Source organism: Nansenia antarctica, assembly GCF_963989245.1.
Source record: "Nansenia antarctica genome assembly, chromosome: 8".
In the NCBI taxonomy this organism is placed as follows: Eukaryota; Metazoa; Chordata; class Actinopteri; order Argentiniformes; family Microstomatidae; genus Nansenia; species Nansenia antarctica.
The window spans coordinates 58129557-58148843 of record NC_137678.1 but is presented as its reverse complement, the minus strand read 5'-3'; the positions used below and the strand labels follow the sequence as shown (position 1 = coordinate 58148843).

Here is a 19287-nt window from a genome sequence, read left to right as displayed (position 1 = left end):
TCTAGGGTCATATTACAGTGTTGGACAACACAGGTAAGGTATTCTATTACGCTGTTCTTCTGCCCAGTGTCAGCCCCTCACAGACACCAAGACATACGGTTAGATGGGAAGTGTTAAAGTCATATAATAATGTTGAAGAATGTCAGCAAATGATCTGAAACAGTAGATGTTAACTTCTGGGACTGGATCCTGTGAGTCTGCTACACAGGAGGGGACCCATGTCTACCCTGTCTGTCGAGTCCCTCTGCCTGGAGGATGATGAGAGCCTGTCCCCCACGGAGCCACCAGACCTGGAGGATGATGAGAGCCTGTCCCCCACGGAGCCCCCAGACCTGGAGGATGAATGGGACACAGACCTGGAGGTTGAAGGTACTCCCATTGAGATTTAAGTAAAGGAATGTGAAGGGAGGGTATCCTCAGAAATGTGTGTATTAGTCCAATAGAATATCATGTACAAGTTTCAAGTTTTATTGTTACGTCACATTACACAAGTGTAAGAGAGTAACATTCTTAGGCTTCGGTTCCTGACATTGCAGAGATGTATAAGACAATAAGGCAACAGGCATAATTCAAGAAAAAGTTTAAAAAGTGACAATTGTACAGGACATCAGTGACAATATATATATATATGAATGAATATGGATGCATGAATGAATGAATATGGATGGATGAATGAATGAATGAATATGGACAGTTTATGAAGTTATTTTGGCTACAAACCTTCTCACAATGTATTGTTACAGTTCATTGGTTTGGTGCGTGGTATTATCCCTGATCGTTGTTGACATCACTTGTTTCCGCTGTCAGAGGTGAAGAAGAGTAGTAAGGCCCCCTCCTCCACTGCTGACATCTACCTCCGGGCCTGCCAGCTGGTGGGGGTGGTCCCTGTCTCCTACTTCATAAGAATCCTGGGCGCTGTCACCATGAACATCAACCACCACGGCCTGGGACCCCTGGGGGGCAAGGCGCTGGCCATTGCCCTCGTGGTAAGTCTGGAGGGGGTAGTGGTGGCCTAGTGGTAAGTCTGGAGGGGGTAGTGGTGACCTAGTGGTAAGTCTGGAGGGGGTAGTGGTGACCTGGCCTAGTGGTAAGTCTGGAGGGGGTAGTGGTGGCCTAGTGGTAAGTCTGGAGGGGGTAGTGGTGGTCTAGTGGTAAGTCTGGAGGGGGTAGTGGTGACCTGGTCTAGTGGTAAGTCTGGAGGGGGTAGTGGTGGTCTAGTGGTAAGTCTGGAGGGGGTAGTGGTGGTCTAGTGGTAAGTCTGGAGGGGGTAGTGGTGACCTGGTCTAGTGGTAAGTCTGGAGGGGGTAGTGGTGGTCTAGTGGTGAGTCTGGAGGGGGTAGTGGTGACCTGGTCTAGTGGTAAGTCTGGAGGGGGTAGTGGTGGCCTGGCCTAGTGGTAAGTCTGGAGGGGGTAGTGGTGGCCTAGTGGTAAGTCTGGAGGGGGTAGTGGTGACCTGGCCTAGTGGTAAGTCTGGAGGGGGTAGTGGTGACCTGGTCTAGTGGATATAGTGAGTTGGACTGGTGAGCATAAGGTCTGTTTCGAGACACATTATACAGGTAAACATTGTTTTTCACAATATGTTTATTGTCATTTTCTTATTTTATAACACCAAAACGTACAATAACAAAGACCAGAAACACGGACACACACACATACAACTTGCATCAATATTGGATCGAATACAAAGAAAACCATTTCTCTACTTTGTATAAAATATTCTCAGACAAGGTACACATGATTGACTTGTTCTATCCATAGGTTATGGTTATGTATAGAACACAGAGTTCACAGAGTAGAATCAGAGTTCTACCTCCACCAGCCTCCCCTGTTGCATTGGTAGAATTGCAATGGTACAATCAATGTGGTGATTTAGTATTTACATTGCAACAGCAGGGTATGACTAGACATTCTACAGTCGATAGTAGTCCACAGTCTGCCACTAGAGGGTGTAAGTGACTTGCAGGTCACTATGCTTTCATAGTAAGGCTATGAATCTCTATTATTAAAGAAAATGTTCTGTCTTTCACATAGGATTTGTCCAACAATCACCTACAGACTGCAGGTGCTGAGTGCATTGCAAAGATGTTGCTGGACAACATTTCCATCAAATCCCTCAAACTATCAGGTAGACCAAATACATGCAGACTCAAAACAGAGACAGTGAATTCAAAAGATTGCATTTTGCCATTGATTATTTATAATCTTTTAACAGGAAATGGATTCATAGAGGATGATGCTAAGTATTTAGCAGACGCTCTTTCAGTAAGTGAATAGCAACATTCAAACATATTTGCGACTATAACTAAATAGAGATTTATATAAATAGAGATTTGTAACTATGTGACTGGCGTTATGATCCGGCAACTTATATTATATTTCCCTTTAGATCAATTACAGAGTGAAGGAGCTGGACTTGAGCCATAACAAGTTCTGTGCGAGAGGCGGGGACCATTTGGGGCAGATGTTAGGTAGGAACATTATACAGAGCTTTATCTGTATATCTGTAGTTATTAGGGTTACAATCATGCAAGATGACAGCAGCTGGTGAAAGAGGGAACAAGTCGTCAACCAATCAAAATGTTCTGACTTTCATTCAGAAAAATTTAAATAAATTTCAACGTTGTTGAAAATCAATGACACACTCGCTAGTCAAGCCAAGAAAATGTTCATAAAAGTCTGAACATTTGGTCGGTTGCCGACTTTTTCCCGCTTTCACCAGCTGCTGTTGCAGATGTTAGTGTTTCGTGTCTCTCACTGGCTGCCCCTGGCATTGTTACCCCACAGCAAACAATGAAGGTCTGGAGGTGCTGGACCTGAGCTGGAACCATCTGAGGATGAAAGGGGCTGTGAGCTTTTGTGCTGGGCTCAAGGTAATGGATACATACACAACGCAGTCCCAAACTTAAAAGTTCTATTGACATTTTGGATAGATACATTCAGGAACTATCAGTTGAGGAGAAACTGGAAGAGGACGATGGTTCTGTTCATGTCTGCTGTTGTGGAAGACACCTCAATATGAAGGATGTGCACTATGAAGTCCATAAACAGGAAATGGTGAAGTGATTTCTATGATGAAATATATATTCTTCCTACCCATAGGTCAATGTGACCCTGAAACACCTGGACCTCTCATGGAATGGCTTTGGGAACGAGGGGGCGTTGGCCATGGGCGAGGCCCTCAAATACAACAACACCCTGGTGCACCTTGACCTCAACAACAACCGCATCACCAACGAGGGAGTGGACATGCTGTGTAGGGGGCTGGAGGCCAATGACACGCTCCGCGTCCTACTGGTAGGTGGTCATAATGGTTCCCCCAATTATGTAGACATATTTTGGTTCCCCCAATGGGTTCCCCCCTCAATAAAGTTGAGTCAAATCTAATCTTATCTAATCTAATCTCATGTTTTGTGTCCGTGCAGCTGGCGTATAACTCTGTGACAGTGGAGGGGGCTCTGGCTCTCATCAGCGTGGTGAAGAACACCCCTAAAACTGCCCTGGAGGAGATCAACATATCTGTGAGTTCTGTCCTTCCCTCCCTGACATGTTCTGGAGGGATCTCTGAACTAATCAGTCAAGTTATGTTGAAATCTAACTTACTTTAAACATGGGCCTTTTGACCTCTGACCTTCCATCCAACTACTTACCTACCGTACTGCAGTATGTGTGTTACAATAACAATGGGGTTCATTGACAAAGGTCAGCTCTCAAAAACAAGACAAAAAAGCTATAAAATGGGGGAAATATTACTTTAAATAAACAAAATGATCTGCCAAAAGGAAACTGCCAAGATACACTTAAGATTTCACTTGCCAAGATTATATTCTTAAAACAAGTAAAAAATAAATAAATCTTAAAACGAGTGCAGTCAGACCACAAACAAGCATATAATGCCTTCATTTAAGATATATAGGGCCGGTTTCGGAGACAAGGCTTAAGCCTAGTCCCAGACTAAAATGCTGTTTGAGTTGGCTTAACTGAAATTCACTTGCACAGACGTAGCTTAAAATAGTCGTGGATTAAGCCTGTTCTGGATTAAACAAAGCCGATTGCAAAATTGAAGATTAGAGCTACTCCAGGACTAAATTGGACTGAATTGAAGCTTAAACTAATCTGCCAAGGAGGCAGGTTTAACTCCCGCTTAGTAGGCTAGGCTACTGTTTGTGAAACTGAGCTTGGATTGTTTGGGAGCATGGACTATTTGGAATATCTAAATGAGGACCAACATGCACGACAAAGGCCAGCCAGACGAATACTGCTGGATAGGAGTGATCCATTGAATCAGTTTGATGAAATAACTTTTCGAGACCGCTTTCGTATGTACAAGGAAAATGCATTGGAGATAATTACTTTGCTTGAGCCTAGACTTTCCTCTCTGTCTCAAAGAGGAGGGCCTGTGTCCAATCAACTGCAAGTTCTGATCACTTTGAGGTTCTTGGCATGTGGAATCTTTCATCGTGAAACTGGTGATTTGTGTGGTGTCAGTGAACCAACTGTATGTAGAATAGTTCACAAAGTCTGCAGTGCCATTTGTGAACTGAGGAGTCTTTACATCAAGTTCCCTGATGCTGCTGGGCAAGCCAACTATAAAGTGCAATTCTATGAATATGGGCACTTCCCAGGAGTGATTGGCTGTATAGACGGATGTCATGTTCCCATCAAGTGTCCATCAACTCCTGATGCAGAGGAATACAGGAATCGTAAGAACTGGTTTTCAATCAATGTTCAGGGTGTATGCACTCCTAATTTGGAGTTTTCAAACATTGTTGCCCGTTGGAAAGGTGCAACCCATGATTCAAGGATTTTTCTCAACTCTTCATTGTGTGCACAATTTGAGAGAGGACAACATAGTGGACTACTTACTACTTGGTGATAGTGGATATGGTCAGAGTAACTATTTATTCACACCACATCTAAATCCCACAACAGCTGAGCAGCAAAGGTACAACAGAGCTCATATCCGTACTAGAGGGATGGTCGAGCGTATGTTTGGAGTATGGAAAAGTCGATTCCAGTGCTTACGAAATACGCTTCGTTTCAAGCCAAGAAGATGCTGCAAAGTGATCATTGCTACAGCTGTGCTGCACAACTACCTGAAGCAGCATGGCTGTCCTGATCTGCCAATGGAAGATCAGGATGATGCAGATGTGCCCATGGCAGAGGCAGCCAATGACCAGCGAGGACTTGCACACAGAGCTGCTTTCACAGTGCAGCACTTCAGCATTTAAATATGGAATGTATTCATTATGGTATAGTTTTGCTTGCATACTGTTTCTGTACAAAATTACAATAATGTAAAGCAAAATTAAACGAGTGAACCAAGGCTGGTTAAAATGTAGTTTGTGATGATTAATACTCACTCACACTCACATGCCAAATGACAATACATTTATTTTTATTTTTCACAATTCTTCATATTCACCATGGCTACTGGTATGCAGAATTCTTTTTTGGAGCATAGCCCTCTGTCCCAATTTCATATCCTGTTCAACCTCTAGAATTCTCATTTTTATTTCATGTTCTTCTTTTAAATATGCAATTTTATGCTCATGAAATTCTCTGGCTAACTTTTCATGCATAGTTATCTTTTTTGGTCTCTGTTGATGGTAGCAGCTTCATCTCCCAGGGGTGCCATAGCAGATGTGGAGGGTTCAGGCTCGTTGTGAACTGGCTCTTGATTGGTTTCCTCTGGAAAAAAAGACCACTGTTAGAGAGAGAGAGAGAAATCGGACCTTGATGGTCTTTTAATGGCCACACACGGCAGTTTTGCACTCTGATCACACACATGCAAGTTTTTTAGGTGAACACACACACAAACACAAGCACATGCACTATCTTCGGCAGGTCGCCAGGTGGAAATTGTCCTCTGCCTTTGTAACCCATCCGGGCTGCCATTCCTCCACTGGCAGCCAGGGGCAGCGGTCGCCCTTTTGGCGCGGCTTGAACCGACGCCCGGCGCCCCGGGGACCAAGTAGCGTTCTTCCCCATCGTGGTCAGGGACGGGTGTTCACTTTGGCATGTCTTTCCATGTGGGGTGAAGGAGACCCCTAGTGGACATGGGGGGAACATGCCAACCCCAAGCCACATATATGTGCCACGGCAACCAGGCTTTCACCCTTTTTGGACTCCCATCCAGGTTACTAACCAGGCCCAGCCCTGCTTAGCTTCTGAGATCTGACGAGATCAGGCTTGACAAGGTGGTACGGCCGCACAAACTCAAATAAACTAATGGACTCTTACTACAGTACTCTACCTGAGGTCCTAATGCACTCTGGGACATGGACTCTTACTACAGTACTCTACCTGAGGTCCTAATGCACTCTGGCATATGGACTCTTACGACAAACTGAAGCCGTACGGAATAGGGATCAATGGTTGCATCGATGGCTATAGTCGTTATGTGGTATGGATGGAAGCGTACACAACAAACAACGATCCAAAAGTCATAGCTGGATATTATATTCAAAGCATTGAAGGTGTTGGAGGATGTCCAGAGAGGCTGCGAGCTGATAGGGGCACAGAAAACGGACATGTGGAGAACATGCAGGTCTTTTTGAGAAGAAACCACCAAGATGTTTTTGCCAGAGAGTAAAGTTGTGTATGTTGATGCCTTGTCTGTCATGTCGAAGAGGACCACAGTGGAAATAGGTCTCTGACTTGTCTGTGTTTTATCCTCGTTAGTTATTGAGTGTCACGCTGTGATTTTATATATGTGTATTATGTCTTTTTTTAACACACAAATTAACATTAGTAGTAGGACACAGATACATTTTACCATTACAAGACCCAATGAATAAACTGGTCATTTGATGTAAACGCAGTGACAAAAGACTACCGACAGAGAGCGACGTTGACCTAGCTACATCTCATTTTAATGTCGGTGAATTTCAGCTGTCCCTTTTGTCAAGAATACCTGCGGAGCTGTCTTTTTCAACATAATAATCACGGTAAGGAGCCAAACCGAAATGTATAGGCCTATGTTTAAGCCATACTGCAAAAATATGACTACCTCTAATTTTTGGAATGAAGTTTTAATGTTAAAACCCACAATCGAATTATGTGAACAGGTGGTTTTAATCAGCTGGCTTTCTCAACAGAACGTTTCTAATACTCTCGCCATGTCGGTTTCTGCAATGTTGTGTGCCGCCTTTAGTTAGCCTATGACTTCCATTCAAACATTTCAATCTCATTTTGATATCTGCCACTTTTTAATATTCAGTAGGCTAAACCTGTTGTTGAACTTGAACCTGATTACCAACAGACAACGGTTCAGCCCATTGAATGTTTGGTCAATTCCGTCCATCGAATACTTGTTTGATGCTTCATTTCCCCCTGAAGTCGTCGTATTTGTAAACATGATATGTTTATCTCTGAATGCATTTATCACAGGAGAATGTCGTGTTATTGTGTGAATTTTTATTCAGATTTTTCTGTCAACATTCCATTTACAAATGTAAGATGAGCACATGCTAAAACAATTTTTATTTTATTTGAATAAAGCATGATTTAAAAAACAAAACAAATATAAAACAACGTTCATGTTAAAAACGAAAAGTGCATGTTGAGTATACACATTACATTTGACCACTTTTGGTGTCGAACCAAATATGGTGTCCATGCGCCCGGGGGGTATTCCATCAACGTCGCTAAATGAAAATCCAGGCTTATTTTTGATAACTCTCACGAGATTTATCAGAATATGCCTGGATATTTTTAAGAACTCTCGTGAGACCTGTCAGAATAAACCTGGATTTTCCTTTAGTGATGTTGATGGAACACCCCGGGTGATGCACGTGTAGGATGCAGCTGGATATACTTGAATAACAACAACAGCAGGAGGACAGTTGAACACAGAGAAGTTAGTCTGGCCATTGGTTCACATTGTTGTTTATGGTGTTTCACTTTTACTCCGCTATTTCAGCATCATGCAGGTAAGAATTGTATTTGATTAGATACACATTTTGCAGCATTTAGTGATCTCCGGTAAAGTGCCATTCGTGTAGTTAACTTAGCTAGCAGAGAATGAATGGCTGGCTACGCTGGAGAATCATCCTGTATTTGGACTGATCTGATCTCCTCGGGCTATGAAGTTTTTTTTTTTTTTTTTGAATTAATTTGTCTTTTTCTTTTCGCAGAATAAAGAGAATAGCGATCCTGAAGTGCTCCTAAGACCGGTAAGGGTTTCACCTCCACCGATATGTGTCAACAACTATAACAACTGACATAATGTAGCTTAGCTACTTCTTATTCCATTTCACATTTTAATGACTATCCAACATTCATTACTGGGCTTGCTTTCTCCTACTTCAGCATTGGCACCATTGGTTTCCTATGCTACTTTTTGAAACGCACCGTCTCTTTCATGTTATAAGCTTTGACACCTCAGTTCAGCTTTAACATGTGTAAACTGAGTCTGACTCCATTAAAATAACTTTCTTTCAGATGTTTTTATAGTGTTCAGACATTTTAAACTCTAAGCATTTGAGGTCTATTAGGTGTAATAATTAACATGTTTCTATGAGATGTCATTGGTTTCCTATGATGCACGTTTACAATTCACATCATATGTTAAGCTTGAAACCTCAATCCGACTTTAACATGTGGAGACTTACCCCACTTAATTCATTTCTTTACATAGTATTGGCATTTCTGAATCTACACGTTTAACGTTGTCATTGTTTCTTCAACAACTGGTGAATTGATGATTCACTTGCTTAGTTGAATGTACCGTTTGTAAGTCGCTTTGGAATAAGGTGTCTGCTAAATGCCAAAAATGTAAATGTAAATGTAACATCCATTTCTATAATGCTGTCCTACCATGTTATGTCTAACGCTGGGTGTATGTTTTGATGATAGCTTACAACTCCACTGGGTCAGGGTCCACAGCGAGTTCTAGCGAACCCTCGGCCAGAGGCTGCAGACAAAAATGCCATCACAGGTAGGCACTGCCATCATAAACCATTCTACATGTGCAGTCTTTTGATATTTTTCAGATGGCACAGCAGACTTTCTTTGTGTAATTCATTGTCTGTGTATCCCCATTTCCCCACAGGTCCTGGGAGGGAGCCTGTCAGTTCCTCTTCTAGTTCACCTCCCCAGTAAGCATGCTTTCCCACAACACTCATGTCTTGTTAAAGGCTTAAAAATGACTCGGATAACAAGGATTTAAGAATATTCTAATGTGAGGTATTTTGCTCTGTGCATTTCAGGTCTTCTGTCATTGTTTACATCACTGACACTTAGGGAGATGACTGGGTGATGGTTTGTTTGTTTGTTTGTGGAAGATGTTTGTCTTAAATAGAACCGTAGGCCTATTCTGTAAAGGTTGAATCTCCCTGGTGTTTCCAACAAATGTGCTTTTTATTTAAACAGTAAATTCACCATCAAAGACTTTGACTTCGGACGGCCCCTGGGGAAGGGCAAGTTTGGGAACGTGTACCTGGCGCGGGAAAAACAGACCAAGGTTATTGTGGCGCTGAAAGTTCTGTTCAAGTCACAGATGGAAAAAGAGGGTGTCGAGCACCAGCTGCGAAGGGAGATCGAGATCCAGTCCCATCTTAGGTCGGTACCCGGGTTTTGAGTTTAATTCACGACCTTGTGATGGAATCCTGTCTGTTAAATCTCCTCAGCCTTTGTGTTGCCTTGATAGCCATTCACATCTATATTTGTCCTATGTCAGTTAAATAACTCGTTTTATATTTTTTTTTAGCTAGGATGCATTCATGTCTAGAGACTATGTAAACATTTTTTTTAACTAAATGCTAGCAAGTGGCTTTCAGCCAGCTTTTGTTGTGAACACAATTCTTGCTTAACATAACCAAATGTTTATGTATTTACGAAGGTCAGTGAATTAATCTTTCTTTCCCCTTTCTCAAGACATCCCAACATCTTGCGCTTCTACAACTACTTCTATGAGCGCACGCGGGTGTTCCTGATCCTGGAGGACGCTCCCCGAGGGGAGATGTATAAAGAGCTGCAGCGAGCTGGGCGCTTTGATGACCAGCGCACTGCCACGGGAAAAGCACTGTCCATGTGGGAATCGCAAATCGTGACGTTAGAATTATAAGGTTCTATCTCCATATTTGGTCAACATTTTGTTTTTTACATAATCTGATCCATTAGGTGTTTATTAATGCCTGTGTGGTGTTATTTTTTACAGTTTTTCTCAGTCGCTTTGGTGCATTTCTCACATCACTATTAACATTTGCACCACAGTTAGTGCATTTCTCAGAACAATTAGTACAAACTGCAAAACCTAGGTGTTAACCTGCAAAAGCGTGTCACTTGCTCAAAATGGATAGTTCATTCCTCAAAAGCAAGTATTCATGTCAATGAAAGTGTCAGTGTCATCAAAATGAAAAGTCCTGACACCATTGTTTATGAACAAGATAGTCATGGCTTTGTCATGTTTTCATTATGACAGTTCACTCTGTAAGTGTTTTCCAATGCAAAAAAGTCAGATCTTGGTGACACTACCTGAAAATGCTCAAGACAGTACTATACACTATTTGCACGGCCATTTGAAATCTACAGTGTGTTACACATTACTGTATTTGGTGAGGTAAATGAGTACAAGACACTGAATAGTTATGTTTCACATTTTTACTGCATATGCTCTTTGCAATTCTAATTTGTTCACAGCATTGTGCAAAAGAAAAATACAAACTTATTTACCACAAACATAAACACCCTTTGGGTAGAGCTGTGCACAACTGTAAACAATATTGCAGTACATATTGGAACTGAATTGGAACATACAACATGCACAGTACTGTAAATCATTCATTCACATCCAGACGTTCCTGTCTGTCTGGCCAAATATTTTCATCGACATCACAGCGAATATCATCCCTGACAATGCAGTGAGGAAAGTATCTCCTTGAGTGGCGAATCCACCCTCTGCAGGGCTGTGCTGTGATGTCATCACATGCTGCATCCATGGCTGCTAGCAAGGCCATTTGGGTATGTGGATGCCGGTCATATACCTTCCACCTCCAGGCAGAGAAAAACACCTCTATTGGATTCAGGAATGGGGAGTAGGGAGGGAGATATTCCACCAGCATCCTTTCATGTGCTGCAAACCACTGTCTGACCAGATCTGAGTGGTGAAAATGCACATTATCCCATACAACAACATACTTGTTCAGATGGTCTCCATTTAGACCCCTCTCATTCTCAGGGATTATGTCCCTGTAAAGAATGTCTAAAAAAGTCAGCAGATGTTGTGTGTTATATGGACCAAGACAGGGTATATGGGTGAGGACGCCGTTTTCTGAGATGGCTGCACACATTGTAATATTCCCTCCTCGTTGGCCTGGGACATCAGTGGTTGCTCTCTGTCCAATGCGATTTCTTCCACGCCTTCTACCTTTTGCCAGATTGAAACTCACCTCATCAACGTATATGAATGTGTGCAGCGGTTCCCTGGCCTCCAGCTCCAGTACATGCTTTATCCCAGAATAGAGAGAGAGAAAAAAACTATTAAAACTTTTCCTGTGTAACATAATGCATTTTGGACAACATATTGTACAGTATGAATTGTAATGTAAGTGTACTGCATGGCACTACACAAAGTAACCAGTTTACAGTACTGGACATTAGAGTATGCATAGAACACATAAATGTTTTACCTGTACATACTGGTGACGGATCTCCTTCACTCTGTCGCTGTTCCGTTCAAATGGCACATTGTACAATTGTTTCATGCGCATTTCATTTCTCCTGAGCACTCTGTCAATTGTAGCGATTGAAACAGATTCATTATTCCCAAAGATATTGTCATCCTCTATAACAGCGCTTTGTATCTCTCTCAACCTTATGGCATTGTTTGCAATCACCATTGCACAAATGGCTTCCTCTTGTTGTGGAGTAAAAAGGGGCCCTTTTCCACCTCTGCAAGGTTGTCTTGCCTTGTCTTGTCTATGTGGTGCAGAGTAAAATGACAGTAATGTACAGTAAACATGAGATATACTGCTTTAACCCATATTACTGTAGTGTACAATAACAGTGCTTCCCACTTTCCCGCTGCAGTACAGTATCATACTGTAAATATGGCAAATCTTTACTGTAACACTACTTTACACTACTGTACAGTAAATCTGTGCTGCAGTAAAGCTGTAAGTCTAAATGTAAAATGTAAAAAGTGACAAGTTCTTGTCCCACTGTAAGCTTCATGTATGACACAATGACAGTAGTGTAGTGCAGATTTAGTGCTGAATTACTGTCCAATATACACACCTGTTCTCCTGACAAAATGCTTGAATAATTGAATTTACAGTGGTTCTCCCAACATTTGGCTGCACCCTTCGGCCAGCCTCAGCCATTGTGAGGCCGTGATTGACAACATGGTCCACAATTGCCCTAATTTCATCAGGAATCTGCCTATGTACTTGGCCTCTTCTTCCTCTTCCCCTGTTTTGTCCCCTCACCCTTCCTCCCCGCATCCTCGCCCCTCTTCCACGATGCTGACCTTCTATTTCTGTGTCACAGTATTGTCAAAATGGTACACACTATGTCCTGCTCGGTTCATATATGCTTGCCAATTGAGGGTTCATGGGACTCAGCTCTGAGTGACTGTGGAGAAGTGGCTTATCATTGGTTACAATCAATGCTTCACACTCCTCCTCATCAGTGAAAGCTGAGAGAAATAGTTTTTTCAGGAAAAAATGATAAAGAAATGTATAGAATTTGCTTGACAGATTTTGACAACTTGTTCAACATTTTTGGATGTAATGACTCAAGCAATGAAATGAGGACTATTAGTTTTATAGGGAATGACTATTAAGCATCCAAAAGTATAGTTCATTTTGACTGACATGACATAAGCAAATGATAATGTTATAAAACAGCAGAGAATTGTATGACAGCAATTGATGCATGTCCAAAAGCATTTGCAATTTGTTTGAAGGAATGAGAAACTGCTACTATGATGTGCACAAATGACTAAATGTTGTGGAGGTTGAACTAACAGTTATGAGAATTTCAATTCTGATCAGAGAAATGCACCAAAGCAATTGAGAAAAACTGTAAATGTTTACATTTTTTAGTTAGTAATTACAAAGGTTCCATCTCACAAAACATAATGGAATGTAAAAACTTTGACGCTCAATATCTCTGAACTACCCTAAACGGAGATAGAACCTTATCATTCTGAGCTCACGAAATGTCTTTCCTCAACACCATGCCTCCTCCAAAAATGTTATATATAAGATGGTCCCAGTGGAGGAACCTCTGATCTTCTATGATGATGTTGGAGAAGGTGAGAGGATTTGGGATTTACACAGCCCTGTCATTTCTTAAGCCAAGACGATGCAACAGCTGAGATGAAACTGCCTAGTTTCGAAACTGCACTGATCTAAACCGTATAAGATGATGAAACTAAAATGATCGTGCTATCTCCCTATTGCTAATTCCCTCACTGTAACAGCACATGTTAGCCAAGCTAACACCATTTTGCTAAATTCAGCCACTTCATTAGGCACTCCACTAATATACATGTTTATTCATTCCTAAATAGCCATATGTGTTTAATTTGCTCTGGAAAAACCCAATCACAGATTTTAGATAATTTTGCAATGTGAGTCTGGAAAATAAGTCGTAAATAAGTGCGGATTTCACCCCCCAAAAAATCTAAATTCTGAGTAATCTATTGGTTTTCTTCTCTATCCAATCAGTCGAATTGTAACGTTTGTAACAGGATGTTGTATACGCAGTTGAGTTACCATGGCTGGCATTATGGCCTGATTATGGCCTCAGTAAGTTTGGGCCAGTTTTGGGAACGAGGCACATGAGGTTTGACATGTCTTTAATTTGATTAAAAATGTATTGTTCAAAGCTGACCAGAAGTGATCTAACATCTGCAAATGGCCTTTTGTTTTCAGTCCATGGAGGAGTTGGCGGATGCGCTGATGTACTGCCATGAGAGGAAGGTGGTCCATCGTGACATCAAACCAGAGAACCTCCTGCTCGGCTTCCGCGGAGAGCTGAACATCGCTGACTTCGGTTGGTCCGTCCACGCACCGTCCCTGAGGTGAGAGGTCACTGAAACCCATTCCAGCCGCAAACTGGACTGAGTCGATGTGTGCTGTGCAGTCAAGGTCTTGGCCACGGCTGGCTAGCTTACGCTCTCAGTCACTCACTGCAAATCTAACACCCCCCCCCCCCCTTAATGTTTTGAGTTAAGGTGTATTTCTATTATGTGGAGACAGTGGTGCTTTGTAGACAACTGTATGTTACCCCCCCCCCCTCTAGACGCCATACGATGTGTGGAACACTGGACTACCTTCCCCCAGAGATGATTGAGGGGCGCACCCATGACGAAAAGGTGGACCTGTGGTGCATAGGGGTACTCTGCTACGAGTGTTTGGTTGGAAAACCCCCGTTTGAAACTGCCAGCGGATCTGACACGTACGAGAGGATCACAAAGGTTCACATATTTTGGAGGGAGACGGATTGAAAAGAATGTATTTTTGTCATTTAGAAACATTTGCTGACAAGTTGAGAATGAAAGCATTATTTTACATCTCCCTTGCAATGTATATAGATATGCAACCAAGGCTGTTGTAGATAGTGAGACTGACTGATTACTGATTCCCTGGGTTGTAGGTGGACTTGCAGTTCCCCAAGGTGGTGTCTGATGGGGCGCGGGACCTGATCTCAAAGCTCCTCCGCTACAGCCCGGCCATGCGTCTGCCCCTGCAGAGTGTGATTGACCACCCATGGGTGCGAGCCAACTCACGGCGGGTCCTACCCCCAGTCTGCACTGCCAAGAAACCCTAAAGACAAGCACCCTGCCTTCGTCCCCGGGTGGGTGAAGGACTCATCTGGAGGGACTAACTGCCAGTTTTCACTGCCGTTTTTCTTCTTCTTCTTTTTTGTTGTTGTTTGTTTTACCCTGTTGGTCTACTACAGCTGTACAGTTTGTTGTCTTGTCTACATGTGTGGTGTCTGTCTTTGTCAATGTTTAGCAATTACGTTGTGGGATTTTTTGTGTTTTTATCCCTCCAAGGTTTTAATATATACGATTTCTGTCCAACTTGAAAACTCGAACTTGAAAGTAATAGTCAAAACGCTGCCTCGAGCAAACCAAAGTGCGTGAAGGGAAGCTTCTCTTTTACATTGCATTTCTATTAAATATATTTTCAAACTCTTGATTCTTGCCTATGATTTTACTTAGCACACACACTTTTTGTGATAAAAGAAAATGTTACTCTATAACAACCACTGAAAGTTACAATACAACAATTAAATGACAAATACACAATTCCTACTCACACCCCTACTTATTTGCAATATAATTTATGTTTGTTCTGTGTAAATCTGGAATGTAAATAATTGCTTAACAATAACATGAGTCTCTAAATGTTAAATGCAAATAGCATGTGACATGAAGCATTTAAGCTATTGAGAAGATGGAAAAACTCAGTTGTAGTGATATCGATGTCCGCGTCCTCCAAAGTGTCACTTTATATCCTGCCAGATATCAGTGATATTACATGGTATTTCACTTTCTCCATACTCTAAATATACATTCATCAAATATGTATTTGACCACGCTGTTGGATGTATGAATTGGCACAAAGACTGTGGCCCTGTGGGAGTAACAAGGTCTCTGTTGACACGCCTGGAGCAGTAGAGACCTTCCATGGGAGGGCCTGTCTTTGTTTTGTGGATGCCTTGTTTAAAAGTGCTTCATAATGTTTGGTTGTTTTGATTGTTGCCACTGTTGGCTATATGTTGATGCCTTGTCTGTCATGTCGAAGAGGACCACAGTGGAAATAGGTCTCTGACTTGTCGGTGTTTTATCCTCGTTAGTTATTGAGTGTCACGCTGTGATTTTATATATGTGTATTATGTCTTTTTTTAACACACAAATTAACATTAGTAGGACACAGATACATTTTACCATTACAAGACCCAATGAATAAACTGGTCATTTGATGTAAACGCAGTGACAAAAGACTACCGACAGAGGGCGACGTTGACCTAGCTACATCTCATTTTAATGTCGGTGAATTTCAGCTGTCCCTTTTGTCAAGAATACCTGCGGAGCTGTCTTTTTCAACATAATAATCACGGTAAGGAGCCAAACCGAAAAGTATAGGCCTATGTTTAAGCCATACTGCAAAAATATGACTACCTCTAATTTTTGGAATGAAGTTTTAATGTTAAAACCCACAATCGAATTATGTGAACAGGTGGTTTTAATCAGCTGGCTTTCTCAACAGAACGTGTCTACTCAGTGGCGCCGGCAGGATTAGATTTCATAGTACGCACAGAAACGTAGCAAAACTTTGCAGACTAGCCTACAATATAGGTTGGATGGTTGTAACACCTATAAGTTGGAACTCTGTACAAGCCTTCTGGGCTTAATTCGTTCCCTCCTTGCACAATCTCTTGTGTGCTAAATAAATAAACTAAACTAAACTAAGAATACGCTCATTAGGCAGGTAACCCTAAGTTACCTTAACAAGTAACCCAGGTTACTTAACAAGTAACAACCATAGAAGAAACAACTCACTGAGGTTGCGTTCGTAAAATCACTCTGAGAGTGCCGGAGCGCACACTGGGTTCAACGTGACAAAGGAACCAAGTCATTTGATTGGACAAGAGGCATTCCATGAGTTCTGATCAAATGTCAGAGCGAGTTTACGAACGCAGCCACAAGAACTTTGAACGTTTTCGTTCGTTTTTGTTTTTCTGTCCCAATACAAACCTGCATTTCTGAAATAACATCAGCAACGAGCAGCTAGGCTAGGCCACACTCGTTTATGTAAGTGGCCGTGTATATATATATATATATATATATATATATGTGTATATATCTGGTTGATAAACAGTGAATAATATGTCTGTTATTATGTGTTATTATCATATTATGTGATAAATGCTAAACTACAACCAACGTTACCGTGGCAACCAATGGTAGCATAGCAACCCTACTCACCTAACGACAGATAACGGTTAGTTAGCAAGCTAGCTGCTAACTAGTAAGTTAGTTAGTTAGTTAGTTAGTTAATTAGTTAGTTAGTTAGTTAGTTAGGTAGTTAGTTAGTTAGTTAGTTAGTTAGTCAGTCAGTTAGTTAGTTAGTTAGGTAGTTAGTCAGTTAGTTAGTTAGTTAGTTAGTTAGGTAGTTAGTTAGTTAGTTAGTCAGTCAGTTAGTTAGTTAGTTAGGTAGTTAGTTAGTTAGTTCGTTAGTTAGTTAGTTAGTCAGTCAGTTAGTTAGTTAGTTAGGTAGTTAGTCAGTTAGTTAGTTAGTTCGTTAGTTAGTTAGTTAGTTAGTTAGTCAGTCAGTCAGTTAGTTAGTTAGTTAGTTAGGTAGTTAGTCAGTTAGTTAGTTAGTTAGTTAGTTCGTTAGTTAGTTAGGTAGTTAGTCAGTTAGTTAGTTAGTTAGTTAGTTAGTTAGCCAGCTAAGATTCATACGGTTTACAGAGGTTTACATTAGTTAGGCAAGGCAAGTGTGTTTGTATAGCACATTTCATACAACAGGGGGCAATTCAGTGCTTTACATAATTCAGTGCTTTACATACAGAGTGCTTTACATTCATTCTTTTAAAAATACAGCAAGAGGAGCATAGTAAGAAAATAAAAATGACAATGAATAAAAGCAAATATAAGAAGAAAATTACTTAACACGTTCAATAAGACAATAGTTAATAGCTAATGGATTAAAGACATTGATAGGAGTGTTTGTGTTTAATCATAACTGCTGCAAAACATGAAGATTTTGATTTATTTCGCTTTGATTTAATTATTTTGAGGGTTTGGGCCTTTGTCAACATTGCAGGCAGCAGCAGAAGCAACAACCAATCCAGGTCAAGTACCAGATGATGATGGACAACAAAGTTACCAAACCAAACCCAACCCAAGAGGTTAACATGGAGATGCAGGAGACGGCTGTACTAGTAGAGGTAAAGTGTTGTCTTCACCTGGCGAGTTCATTGCAACTTTAAAGCATTTTAAGGTTCAGTCAACTTTGGAAGCGTTTAGGTCTTGGCACCTTCTTGCCCCCCTTAACAGCCTATCGTTCCCCTCGCCGTTCCATCAGGGGCCATTCTTCTCAGTGAGTCACGTACTCTTGAAACTTGTACAAACAAAAGAGATGATCAGGATCTAATGGATTGATATCTTAAACGGAAGAATTACAAACGACAATGCGTCTATGAAGTAAATAAGAAAATCAGTCTTGGTAGCCTACATTTCATGCATAAAGTATTATAGGCCTCATACTAATAGACCTAGACCTACGATGCTATTAAGAATGTGGAAAGATTTGAAGATTTTATGTTAATACACATTACATTTGACCACTTATGGTGTCGAACCAAATATGGTGTCCATGCGTCCGGGTGATGCGCGTGTAGGATGCAGCTGGATATACTTGAACAACAACAGCAGCAGGAGGACAGTTGAACACAGAGAAGTTAGTCTGGCCATTGGTTCACATTGTTGTTTATGGTGTTTTAGTCACATCTTTGTGGGGATACATTGGCTCAACATGACCTTGCAGGTTTTAAAGTGGGCGTGGGGTTTGCTCGTTGTAAATGTAGGCATTATGAGTGTACGGCAGATAACATGCAAACTAACTTTGATGAGGATTTGTTCAACAAAAGAACAGTGGAGCGACATCTGAGACAGTGTTTGGATATTGAGAGGGCCAGCACAGATTTTGTTAAGAACAATTTAAAAACAACATATGGGATCAACAGAAGAAGTACATTGGTTGATTTTCCTGGCTTCAATCTTATTGAGCAGACCCCACAAGATATTATGCATATCATTCTTGAAGGGGTCGCCCCTATGGAGATCAAATGTGTGCTAAAACATCTCATTGATAGTGGGCAGATAGAACTGGATGCATTGAATTCAGCTATGCACTGTTTCCCTTACTCGCCTCATGATCTAAGAGACAAACCATGTCCCATCACTGTTTCTACATTGACCTCAAATGACAACAGACTAAAACAATCTTCAGGCCAAATGCTTATCCTTTTGAAAATATTGCCATTTTTGCTATATACCATCAAAGAGAGTTTGTTTGTGCAGTTTATCGTTGAATTGGTAGAGATAACACAGATCTTGTTTGCACCAGTCATCTCACTCCAAACAGTTACACGGCTTAAAGAATTGATAGAGCAGCATTTGAAATCATTTAAGCAGCTTTTCCCAGAAAGAAATATTATACCAAAACAACATTATTTGCTTCATCTTCCTTCACAAATGATAGCTTTGGGTCCTATGATTAGACACGTGTATGAGATTTGAATCGAAACATAGGTACTTTAAAC

General features: G+C 41.3%; 1 protein-coding gene and 1 pseudogene across 2 annotated transcripts; both read left to right on the top strand.

Moving 5' to 3' along the window:
* The first annotated feature begins 4192 nt into the window (after nucleotides 1-4192).
* Nucleotides 4193-5228, top strand: LOC308163584 (putative nuclease HARBI1; annotated as a pseudogene). Its single transcript has one exon. The product of its transcript is annotated as a putative nuclease HARBI1 (transcript).
* Nucleotides 5229-5423: 195 nt separating this feature from the next.
* LOC308164476 (aurora kinase B-like) lies at nucleotides 5424-14778 on the top strand (the record flags this gene model as incomplete). The annotated part of the gene is made up of 7 exons (XM_080538559.1): nucleotides 5424-5433; nucleotides 9053-9098; nucleotides 9373-9561; nucleotides 9877-10015; nucleotides 13881-14029; nucleotides 14251-14425; nucleotides 14605-14778. 7 exons carry the CDS (start codon nucleotides 5424-5426, stop codon nucleotides 14776-14778), a joined length of 882 nt encoding a protein of 293 aa, XP_080394685.1.
* Between the last annotated feature and the right edge of the window lie 4509 nt (nucleotides 14779-19287).